The following is a 12,302-nucleotide window of genomic DNA, read 5'->3' on the forward strand; positions in this document are numbered from 1 at the left end:
CTAACAAGCACGTATTAAACGTTTACTATGTGCCAGGACTGTGGTTTCAAAGGGGATACAAAGAAAGGCAAAAAACTAGACCACAGTTTTGAAATGCACAAAATGAAATGCACCGGACTGCAAAGTATTGTACAAAGTGTTACAAAGTATCCATGATACTGAGCTATCAAAGCACACCAGGAACACCTGACCGAGGCCCAGTTAAGAACCCCGGAAGGCCTACGAAGGCAGGGGCAGCATCTCTAAGACCACAGAGCCTGGGCGGTGACAGCCCGGCTCCCCCACCCCCCCACCCCGCGCCGAGGCCCCGCCTCCTGGGTCCCGCCCCCTCCTCGCGTCAGGGGCTCCGCGCGGGCCACCCTTAGAGGGCGCCGCCTGGAAGGGAAGTTTGGCTTTGGGAGGATTGAGACGCGTCCCCTCCCCCCGGCAGGACAGGGCGGGGCGGGCGGGTCCGCCAGTCGCGTTTCTCTCGCCGTGGCTGTGGGGAGGCTGCGGGCCGGGGGCACCATGTGGCGGGCAGCGATGCGGTAAGGCGGCCCCGAAGCCCTAGGGAGCCGGGCTGGCATGGGGCTCCGGCCTCTCCTCCCGGCTCCAAGTGAGGGTGGGGGACCAGGCGGGGCTCCCTCCCCCCCTCGCTCTCCCTTCTCTCCACGTCCCTCCCCTTTCCTCCCAACTTCCTCCTCCCTCCTCCCTAATTTCTCTCCCCCCATGATCCTGGTGTTTCTCTCCCCAGTCCTCCCTTTCTCCCCCATCCTCTTGCCTCCCTCTCCTCTCTTTCTCCCCATCCTTTCTTAGTCTTCCCATCCTGTTCCTCATCCTCCCATCCTCATCCCCCCATTCTTCCCTCTCCTCTTTGCTTTAAGGCCTGCCCCGGTCCCACCCTCTCCTTGCCCATGCTCCATGTGTGCCCTTCCTAGTTGGTAAAGGTGATGGGTGGGGGGTTTTGCCCCGTGGTGGGCAGCGCCTGCCGAAGCTGTCGGTGTCCTGCTTTCCGCTCCGGTTATTAAGCCCGGGCACGGATTGACAGACGGCAGGCGAAGTGCCCGGGGCTTCCAGGTCATCTCGGGGCTCCGTGACCCCTCCCCGTCCTGGCTGGCACGCCGCGGGTGACTAATGCCTTGACTATTTGTGCCACACCCTGCTTCTCCCTCGTGTTTTTGTGCACTAAGGGACCGCCTGGCCGGCGGACTGTATTGCCCTGGGTTGGTCTTGTTGGGAGTTTCAGCCCCCAGTGAGAAAACTGTGGCACGGGGCACAGGAATTTGATAAAAACCAGGCAGCACTTGGAAGGGAGGGAGGAGGGCATTTCTTGCCATGGTTTTATCCTTGGGCACAGGGTGTGATTGGAAACTGTTGTAAACCTTTCTCAAAAAGTAAGGATTTGGGTTTACATTGTCCAAACCAAGGGCCTTTGTTGGGCTTTTGGGAGCTTGCCAGGTTTCAGAGTAATGATGGCTCTGAAGTGCCAAGAGCAAACAATTCAGCATGATTGGAACACTTTCTGGAGAAGTGGCTCCGATGACTAATATTGACAACTGTGGCTTTGTGTGTGTACCTACATGCACGTGTGTGTGACCAAACTGTATTTTAAAGAGGATTTTCTTCCCGAGACACAACTCTGAAAACACTAAAGAACTGTCTTCTTGTCATGGCTTTGCCACTCACTAGGGGCAAGGGGTATCTCCGGTGGCCGTGATCTATATTTTGCCACTGGGCCCTGATGGCTCTGGAGGAGAAAGTGAGGCTGGTGACTTTGCACTGTCCTCCCTCACTTAAATCCAATCCATTTGCAAGTCATGGCATCGCCTTCCTAATGCCTTGGTCCTCTTCAAAAATGAATGACAATCAATCACGAACAAGTCACTCACTACCTCTGTACTCTCCATTTAGCTCCGTACCTCTGATTTGGGCAATTCGCTTTCCTTTTCTGGGTCTCAGTTTCCTCTTAGAATGAAAGCATTGGAGAAGGTGCTCTCTAAGATTTCCTTTCAGCTCTTTGATCTTGGGGGAGGCACAAAAAGCTTCCTAGCTTTCTAGATACTTTGTTTCCTTCTACACTGTGAATGATCTGGTTATATTAACCTAGACCCTCCCTCTCCTATCCATCTAGATGCCTAGGTTGTCCTGTATGCCTGGAAAGCTTTGTCCTGTCACATGTTCTTGTCTTCTTTCAAGACTCAACTCAAATCCCACTTTTTGCAAGGGACGTTTCCCTGTCTCCCCAGCTGCCAAAGGTCTCCCTCTTTCTTTCAGACTCCTTTACATCTGCTTTGTATATATCTTGTATGTACATAGTCACTTTAGTTTTCTCATCCTTAGAATTAAGTTCCTCTAGACTAGAGCAAGGACTGGTTTTTTGATCCTGTTTTATTGCAGTGCCTGGTACATAGTAGGCACTTAATAAATGCTTATTGACCGATATTCTGTAGGTTACAATATTGCAATAAAAAGTTAACTTTAGGAGACAGGATGATTGAATATTCTGTTCACCACTGAAATACTTCATTTAAATAAGATATTTCATTTTTACAGATCTTTTAAAAGGTGTCACATAATTTGAATTACCCTCTCATTGACTCTATACCAATTTCCTTTTGAACTTTTGGAGGCTAAAATTGTGAGGCAGTGGGGTGCCACAATATTCCTGGTTCTGGGACACATTAGCCTGGGTTCAAATGCATTCTCTGATCCTTAATCCCTGCTTTAGGTAAGTCACTTAACTTCCTGGGTCTTAATTCCCTCATCAGTAAAAGTAAGGCACTTGGATTAGCTGACCTCTGAGGGCTCTTTCCACTTTAGATTTAGGACCACATGAGATTCTGTAGCATTTCCCACGATTTTCTGAATAATTCAAGCAAAAGTTGTTTTATTACAAAAATATAGCACACATGTATATGGTACTTTAAGGCTTAAAAAAGCATTTTTCTTCACAAGAACCCCAAAATGTTATCATCATCCCCATTTTACAATATCAGAAAAACAACTCAGATAGTTTAAGTGACTCTCCCATGTTTAGACAGCTGTTAAGTAATCCAGTTTGGGATTAGAACACATATCCTTACCATAAATTCACCATTCTTTATATTGTACCAAGATGACAATTCCAGTGTCTGAGATGGTGTCTGATTTGTTTATACTGAAGACATGACAACAGATTTTTAGGGACAAGAAAAGTCTTTGGAAGTTGTCTTGCCTGATCCCCTTGTTTTACAGAAGAGGAGATTAAGGGCCAAATGATTTGCTCAAGGTTACATAACTAGTGTCAGAGCAGGTCTCTGACAAAATCCATTTCTTTCCTCACTCTTCTATGTAATAGCATATTATGAACAGTGATATAGTATCCTTTCTTAACTGCTATTAATAGTATTTCCCCTAACATACTACTCTGATGACTCAGATTGTCATAGAGTTTTCATAGGATTTAGAGCCAGAAGGAGAACAATCCCAGTATTTTATGCATGACGAAAGTGAGGCCCAGGGACGGTGGGTGATTTTTTTTCTCTCTCAGGATCATCCAAGTAGTTCTATACTACCTGAGCTTTAAGGAGATCGTACCTCGACGAAAAGGCTCTGACATTTTGCCTCTCTTAGCCACAGACTAAGTCAGTCAAATTCAGAGAGATTTTTTGCCACAATGTTGGTCACCAGGTGATGAATTTCTTTGGCCACGTTAATTCCTGCAGTCCATCTGCTAAGATGTGGTGGACTTGTATGATGTATGTTGGTGGTGATGTGGTATGCATGTTGGTAAAAATGACAGATCTTTATAATAACAAGTAACAGTAAGCCCAGTTTACTTAGTCTAAAAGTTAATTATTTATTGAGAGTGCTAGGAATCTGTTTGAAGCTGTGTTGACTTTTTTGGGGGGGCAACTATGACATCATTCAATAAATGATTGCTTCACTTGATTCTTTTGACCTGAAAGAGTCGTTGTAGTAGAAATCACCTCTCCCTCCACCCCTCGCTGTTATCTGAAGTCAGAAAATCTGACTTCAAATCCAAGTTCTGCTATATTACAGGTGTATGACCCTAGGCAAGTCATTCAGCCAGCATCACTGGGACTCCCCATCCTTCCTTACGTTCCAGACCTCTCAATCTATCCTTTTTGACTTAATGTATCCCTTAGATGTGCCTTCCCTTTTTTTAAATCTTCCCCCCTTTAAAAAAATTTATTTTTAGTTTTCAGCGTTCACTTCTATAAGATTTTGAGTTCAAAAAATTTCTCCTCCTGCCTCCCCTCCCCCCTTCCCAAGACAGCATGCAATCTGATACTGGCTATACATGTGCAATCATATTAAACATATTTCCACATTAGTTATGTTGTGAAAGAAGAATCAGAACAAAAAGGAAAAACCAGGAAAGGAAAAAAGGAGAAAGAAAAGAAAATATTATGCTTCCATCTGTATTCAGACTCCATAGTTCTATCTTTGATGTGGATAGCATTTTCCATCATGAGACTTTTGGAATTGTGTGAGATCATTGTATCGCTGAGAAGAGCCAAGGCTATCAAAGCTGATCCTTTGCCCAATGTTGCTGTTACTGTGTACAGTGTTTTCCTGGTTCTGCTTACTTCACTCAGCATCCCATGTGGCTTTTGAGGGAGTGGCTTAAATACTGGAAAGATGTGGTGCCATAATAAAGAAAAATTAGCTTATCTGCTAAGACTTTCTCATCTAATGTGACCTAAACTCTACCAGCTACATTCACTACTCATGGAACTGAGAAACTGGAAAGGGCAAGACTAAATATACTTATTTATATGATAAATCACAATTCTTATTCATTCAACAAACATTGTAGGGCTAATTGTGGAAGATACAGTTTCTACCCTCTTTAGACGGGTTCTTAACCTGAGGTTTGTGAACTGACTCTTTTAAGAAAAAAAAGTGGGTTTTTTGGTGATTTCTACTTTTTTATTAATTATTAGTTTTCAGTTTTCTATAAATCACTTCCATATATCTTAGGTTATTCCCCCTCCTTGCCCCTGCCTGCCTCCTCTCTTCTTGAGACAACGTGCAGTCTTATATAGGTTCTACACATACATTCTTATTAAATACATTTTCACCTTAGTCATGTTGCATAGAAGAATTAAAATGAAAGGGAGAAACCATAAAACAAAACAAAACATAACACAAAAGAAAATGGTCTGCTTCATTCTGCGGTCCACTTCCATAGTTCTTTCTCTGGATGTGGAAGGCATTTTGCCTCAAGAGTCCATTGGAAATTTTTTAGGACCTTGCATTGTTGTGAAGGGCTAAGTCTACCAGAAAAATTCCTTACACAGTGTTGCTGTTGCTGTGTACAAAGTTCTCCTGGTTCTGCTCCTTTCACTCAGCATCAGGTCATATAAGTCCTTCCAGGCCTCTCTGAAGTCTTCTTGTTCATCATTTCTTATGGCACAATAGTACTCCATTACATTCTTATACCACAACTTGTTCAGCCATTCCCCAATGGATGGGCATCCCCTTGATTTCCAGTTCTTAGCCACCATAAAAAGAGCTGCCAAAAATATTTTTGTACATGTGGGACTCTTTCCCATTTTTATGATCTCTTTTGGATACAGTCCTAGAGGCGATATTGCTAACTAAGTCAAAGGGTATGCACATTTTTGTAGCCCTAAAAAAAAGTTTTGATAACTGTATTTCAGTGTAATTGGTTTCTTTTGTAATCCTTTGGGGCAGCTAGCTGCTAAGTAGATAAATGTCTGAAGTCAGGAAAATGCATCATCCTGAGTTCAAATCTGACCTCAGACACTTACTAGCTGTGTGACACAGGGCAAGTCACTTAACCCTGTTTGCCTCAGTTTCCTCATCTGTCAAAAGATCTGGAGAAGGAAATGGTTTTCTTTGCTAAGAAAACCCTAAATGGGGTCACAAAGAATCAGACATTATTGAAAAACAACAGAACAACTTGTAATCCTATAGATTTTATTTTATACATTTAGAAACATCATCCTGAGAAGGGGCCCAAATTGGTGAAAGGGTCTATGACATACCAAATATTAAGAGTTCAGAATCTGGGAACTTATAGTCTGTAGCACCAATGAGATACTCACAGTGCCTATGGTGGCCATGAATGACACAGCGGAATTCTGAATTGTGAAATACCATAGGCTCTGTGCATGGAAGACAGAACCAAAACATTTATTCAGACGTCAGAAAGCCAGATCCATCATAGTAACAAAAATCTATATACAGTAACAATGCAGAGGACAACACCAGGCCCAAGCCTTGCCCTTGTTAGGTTTCCCACAAACCAATCACAAGCAGTCTCCCTTAAACAAAATCAGTCTCTTTCACTCACACTACTCAGCTGCCTGTATCCTTCCTACCTCTGACTGCTCTCTGACCAATTTCCTCTCAGCTCTGCTCTAGCTCTGCCTCTTCCTGCTCTACCCTTCCACCCATTCAGCAAACTCTTCCCACTGTAGACTCCATGTGACTCAGATTTCCATGTGACCTAGGTAGGTCACATGGACTTATCAATGGATGGGAAAGATCTTCCCATTAAAATGCAAAATTATTTTAACAATAAGCAAAAATATATTATCAATACATGGGGAGCTGAGACAACAGAACAATAAAAGGTGGTATCTAATTAGCATGATGCAAACAAGTACTGGGATAGAAAGAAAAGGTTCCTGTTCTCTAGTGGGGGAAAGGTTTCCCTCCATTTTAAACAATTCTGAATTCAGTTTATTTTCAGTTGCAGATTTTGTGCATCAAGCAAGGGACAGGCAATTCTTGGCAGATCATCTGGCCAAGAGACATTGAATAATAGAAGCAAGGGAACCCTTGTTATGGAAGGAGGTGAGTGGTACTGGATGGACCTTTGGTGATGATATGCCTAAAATGTCACTTCTGGATCTGATATGCCTCAATTACCTGAGTTAGAATTTTGTTGTACATCACATGGCTTCTCAAACATTTGTGTGAGGGTGTGAAAGACAGGTTTTTGGTCAGTAAGAATTTACTAAGTGCCTACTGTGTGCCAGGCATAAACGACTAGTGGCTTGAGATGTAGTAGATGTAGATGTAGCTGCCCTGAGGGAAAGCTTCATTTGGGATGTGGGCTGTCCTTCAGGGCTCTTTGGAGCCCTTTACTTGAGTGACATCCACCTTCCATGTTCTCCTGTTAGATGTGTGGGAACTGAAGGGGAAGCCATAGAAAGAACGTGCAGACTCATGGCAGGGGAGTCTGACTCTTCAGCTGTCTTAATGGCACTGGTAGAATGCTAAGCAGTGGTGGAATTAACATTTAATTGATCAAATTTAAATGAATAATTTCAAAGAACCTTCAAACTATGGATTGCCTTTATCTGTGCAGGTGTGTTTGTTATAGTTTAAAGTATGGTCTCTGAGATGGACTAAATTGGTAGGTTTTAAGATGTGAATATGTAAAATGTGTCCCAAAAGTCTTAGTGCAATTTTAAGGTATTAAAGCAAAACTATTATAAAGCCATTTAAGGTATTAAAAGGAAGAAAATAAAGCTTAAACCTGCACTAAGACTTTTTGGGACACCTCATATATTGAAATTAAAGTATATTATCTGTGTATTTACATACATGTATTTATACATTGTATTGTATGTATGTATGTGTGTGGGCAGCTCGGTGGTGCTGGAGTTGAGAAGACTCATCTTCCTGAGTTCAAATCTGGTCTCAGACACTTACTACCTGTGTGACCCTGGGCAAGTCACTTAACCCTGTTTGTCTCAGTTTCCTCATCTGTAAAATGAGCTGGAGAAGGAAATGGCAAACCACTCCAGTATCTTTGCCAAGAAAACCCCAAATGGGTCACAAAGAGTCCGACATGGCTGAGATACATGAACAACTACAAGTGTATGTGTATGTTGTGTACACACACACACACACACACACACACACACACAGAGCTCAATATTTTTTAAACCAACTTTGTTCACCTAGTAACATCTTAGTAGTGAACATTTGTTGGTCTTTGCATCCTCACTCATGGGTCTGTGTTGTAAGAGATCCAGATGTGCCATGGTGTAATAGATCCAGATGTGCCGTGGTGCAGTAGATCCAGATGTGCTGCGGTGTAATAGATCCAGATGTGCCATGGTGCAGTAGATCCAGTTGTGCTGTGGTGTAAGAGATCCAGATGTGCCATGGTGCAGTAGATCCAGATGTGCCATGGTGCAATAGATCCAGATGTGCCATGGTCCAGTGTGGATGGAGCCTTGGACCTTGCTCCAAGTGCTGGCTCCATCACTTGTATCCGGAGGCAGCTCACTTCATGTCTCATTTCTCACTTAATAATCTACCCCTTGGGATAATTACCTTGTACTTTTGGGAAGAAATATTTCATAAATTGTAAAGGACAATATAAATGCTTATCATCGTCATCATTGTTATTTCGTGCTCATATTGTCATCATTATTTAATTGTAGCCGACTTTTCTGGACAGTTGTCATTTCACATTTTTTCCTTTAGTCATGAGGATTAATTAGACTAATTTTTAGATATTACTATTATTTGACATTAATTGGTGGTACCCCCTGAAATGTCCATGAAGTCTTTGGGTAGAATAATCACCTATGTTTTGCACAAAGTGAAAATTCATGTCCATCTAGACACAGCTGTCTTTAACCAAATTAAACTGAGGGAGCAAGGATTTTACCTTCATTCTAGTTCACAGTACTGATGTATAAAGTGTGAAGTACCATTAGAAAGATAAATGACAAATCAGTCTATTATTTGAAATTGTATAATTTGTGTTTTCTGCTTCCACTGATACTGATTATCTAATAGACTTTTCCTCCATTCTTATAGCAGGCTCACCTATTCCTATGGCTGATGGTACGTGATAATTTGTGTGAATGCTTTTTTTTTCACTTTCCATTTTTAGCATTAATATTCTCTTGCTTTTTATGATGGAGGTTGGGAGGAGATATGAAAATAAAATAATTTTTAAAAAATTGCCTTTTGGCTTTCTTGCTTAAACTTGTTCAGCAACTGAGGGAGAAGTATATTGGAGCCTTGTTGCAAATCAACTTGCTATTACATAGATTTGGATATTTTTATGAATCAAATGATATTCTCTGAAACAGAATTTTTAATCTTATACTTCAAGGATTCATGATTTCCATGGAGTGTGTACTACCTTCACCAACACAACTTACAACCCTTCAGTAGCTTCATGGACAGTCTTCATGAACTGATATGGCTAAAGAATCCATTACCCTTTAGAGAACCTGGTAATGAGGCCTCTCTGAACTTAGCTAGGCTGCAACTTGGATTAAAAAAGATGAAAAAGAATTAAATTGCTGCTGGGAATGCATTTGAAGCCTTTCTAGTTTGGAAGGACCAGCTAAAGCAGGTGTGACAGGCTTCAAGAATCCAGGTGACCTTTATGTCACAGAGGGGCCCTGGAGGGAGCTTTAGAGTTGAGGAACAAAGTCTGCTCTAATTTTGCCTTGTTCTGGATGTTTGCACTGTCCATAGATCCAAAGGGGTACCAGAAGAGTCATCTAATTTGAACTATTATAATTGTACTGTTATTTGAGGCAGCTTGGTTGTGCAGCAGATGGGGCACTGCACTTCAGTCAGGAGCACCAGAGTTAAAATCTGATCTCAGACACTTACTAGATATGTGATCTCACGCAAGTTACTTCATCTCTGTTTGCCTCCGTTTTCCTGTCTGTAATGTATCTGTTAAAAACTACCCATCTCCCAGGGTTGTTGTATGGATCAAATGAGACAATGTTTGTAACGTGCTTCGCACAGTGCCTGTTACGTAGTGGGCCCGATATAAATGTTAGCTGTCATCATCCTCATCATCGTTAATGCAGCGGATAGGGCACTGGGCTAGGAGTCAGGAAGATCTAGACTCAGATCCGGCCCCAGACTTGTCGGCTGCGTGACCTTGAGTAGCTCATTTAACCTTTCTTTGCCTGTTTTCTCATCTGTAAAATGAAGGTGATAAGAGCATCTGTCTTGCAAGGGTGTTGTGAAGATCAAATGAAATGATATTTGTAAAGTGCTTAGCATACAGTAGGTGCTGCATAAATGCTTATTTCCCTTCCCTATTCTGTCCTATTATATTTGTTTATATAAGGCCTAATGATTAACACACACATTCTTTTGGGTATTTCAGTTCTTGAGGGATATTAACGATTCTAGATCGACTGTTTGACTTTAAATGGTAGCCTTAAAGTTAATCTTAGTTCTTCTTAATTTGGATCTCTGTCTTTGCCGTCTGCTAAGGGCATGAGTCTTTTTGCATGGAGCTTGAGCTTAATGGCTTGATTCTTTCATATTCTTCCAATTTACTTTGGTAAGTTTCACCAATTCATCTTTTTTCTTTCAGTTCGACATAAACTTCGGGAGATAGTAGGAATATCCAGACGCTGGAGGTATGTTGAGGATTATCAATGCATTGCTTGGTTGACCTCCTGGTCGCATCAGTGAGCCTTGTAGAAAGAGGAGGAGGAGGGTGTGTGTGGCTTTTTTGTTCTAGGAAGGGTGGTGGGTTTGGGAGAATCAGCATGTGCAGTGCTGTGGAAAGTGTGTTGTGCTGAGTCAGGAGAGGCCTACGTTGAAGTCACATCTCTGACATGTTCTTACCATGTTGGTCAGTCATCAAGCACTTCTGCAGTATTTACAATGTGCCAGGCATAGCAGGGAGCACTGAGAATACAGAGAAAGGGAGCTCACATGCTAACAGGCAAATAACCATGTATGTGTAAGTTATGTGTGGCGTTAAGGAAGAGAGAAGATACTAGGAAGGGAAAGGCTTCTGTCAAACAGAGGCTTTGGGCCGATTCCTGAAGGTAGCCAGGGAAACACAGAGGTAGAAGTGGAGAACGTTGGCGCATAGGGGACAGGCAGTGAAAAGTTGGGAAATCGCGTGTTGTGTTTGACGAGCAGCATCGAATCATAGAGGGGAGTAAAGTGGGAAAAGACTGGAAGTGTAGGAAGGGACCAGGTTGTGAAGGGCCTTAAAACCTCAATACAGTATTTCCTATTTGATCTTAGATGTGATAGCAAATCACTGGAATTTATTGAAAGGAGAGAAGTAATATTAATCAATCAATCAATATTTATTAAGCATCTACTGTGCTGAGGCATTTGGATCACTTAGTGGACAGAGCCCTGGGCCTGGAGTCAGGAGGACCTAAGGTTAAATCTGGCTTCAAGACACTTGCTAGCTTGTGACCCCTGGGCAAGCCTTAGTCTGTTGGAAAAGGAAATGGTAAACCACGTCATTGTCTTTGTCAAGAAAACTTCATGGACAGCATTGGTGCGCTCTAGTCTGTAAGATCATGAAGAGTCAGACCCATCCAGGCCCTATGCTCAGCCCTGGGGATACAAAGAAAGAGAGAAAGCAGTTCCTGTCCTTAAGGAGCTTACAAGTCTGATGGAGACAAGATGCAAACAAATGTTTACAGAGCAAGCTATGTTCAAGATAGATAAGAGACATTTATTAGAGGGAAGGCCTTGAACTTCAGAGGGGTTGGAGAAGGTTTATGGTAGCTGAATGGAGGATGGCCTGGAAGAGAGACTTGAGGCAGGGAGATCAATTATAAGGTGACCATTGGCAGTCACATCCATGTAAAATGAGAATGATTATACCTGTAGTGTTATTATCAGAAGAGTTAGCATGGCCTAGTGGCTGGAGGGCTGACGTCAGAGTCTGGAAGGCCAAGATTTGTATCTGACACAAATTAGCATGTGACAAACTAGGAAGTGTCCTCACCTCTCAGTGTCCCAGACAAGATTATGAGTTACTGATATGCAGTAGTGGAAAGAATTTCCCTGCCAGGAGTTCTCTATGTGTGTGACATCAGATTAGGACTAAAAAAATACTCCTGCTACTGACATCACAAGGTTGTGGCCAGACTGTGGACTGTGGACTGTGGTGCAGCAGAAAGAACGCTGGAGGACCTGACCCTGATCAGACTCTCTGGGGCTTGCTGGCAGCTCACTTGTCAAATGAAGGGGTTGAGCCAGATGGTCTCTGAGGTTCCTTCCAGCTCCAGTTTTATGATACTTCGTAAATCTTAAAGTGCCATGTGAACGCTAAGTTCTTCCTGGGAAATAGTCCTTATGTTCATAGGTTTATTCATCGATACTTGGCCCCTTCACTTGTTAGATCACATGAACCCTTCTTGTGACCCTTGCCCTCTCATTGGTCTGTTTTCTTACATGGAGAATGACTGTCATTATACTTGCCCTTCCTGACTTTGAGGCTAACATGAGAAAATACTCTGGGCTTCCTTATCTATAAAGTGGGGTTAATGCCACCTGCCCTACCAGGTTGTTGTAAGGATCACGTG

General features: G+C 42.6%; 1 protein-coding gene across 1 annotated transcript in view; it reads left to right on the forward strand.

Annotated features, from left to right (window-relative positions):
• Positions 1-376: 376 nt before the first annotated feature.
• The window catches only part of ACOT9 (acyl-CoA thioesterase 9), a 32,836-nt gene continuing 20,910 nt past the window's right edge, over positions 377-12,302 (forward strand). Inside the window, 4 exon segments of the mRNA XM_072615270.1 lie at positions 377-527; positions 6,707-6,810; positions 8,797-8,823; positions 10,334-10,379. Coding sequence (XP_072471371.1) covers positions 508-527; positions 6,707-6,810; positions 8,797-8,823; positions 10,334-10,379 — 197 coding nt within the window. The 5' untranslated portion in view covers positions 377-507.

The sequence above is a fragment of the Notamacropus eugenii genome, chromosome 5 (genome assembly GCF_028372415.1).
Source record: "Notamacropus eugenii isolate mMacEug1 chromosome 5, mMacEug1.pri_v2, whole genome shotgun sequence".
NCBI lineage: Eukaryota > Metazoa > Chordata > Mammalia > Diprotodontia > Macropodidae > Notamacropus > Notamacropus eugenii.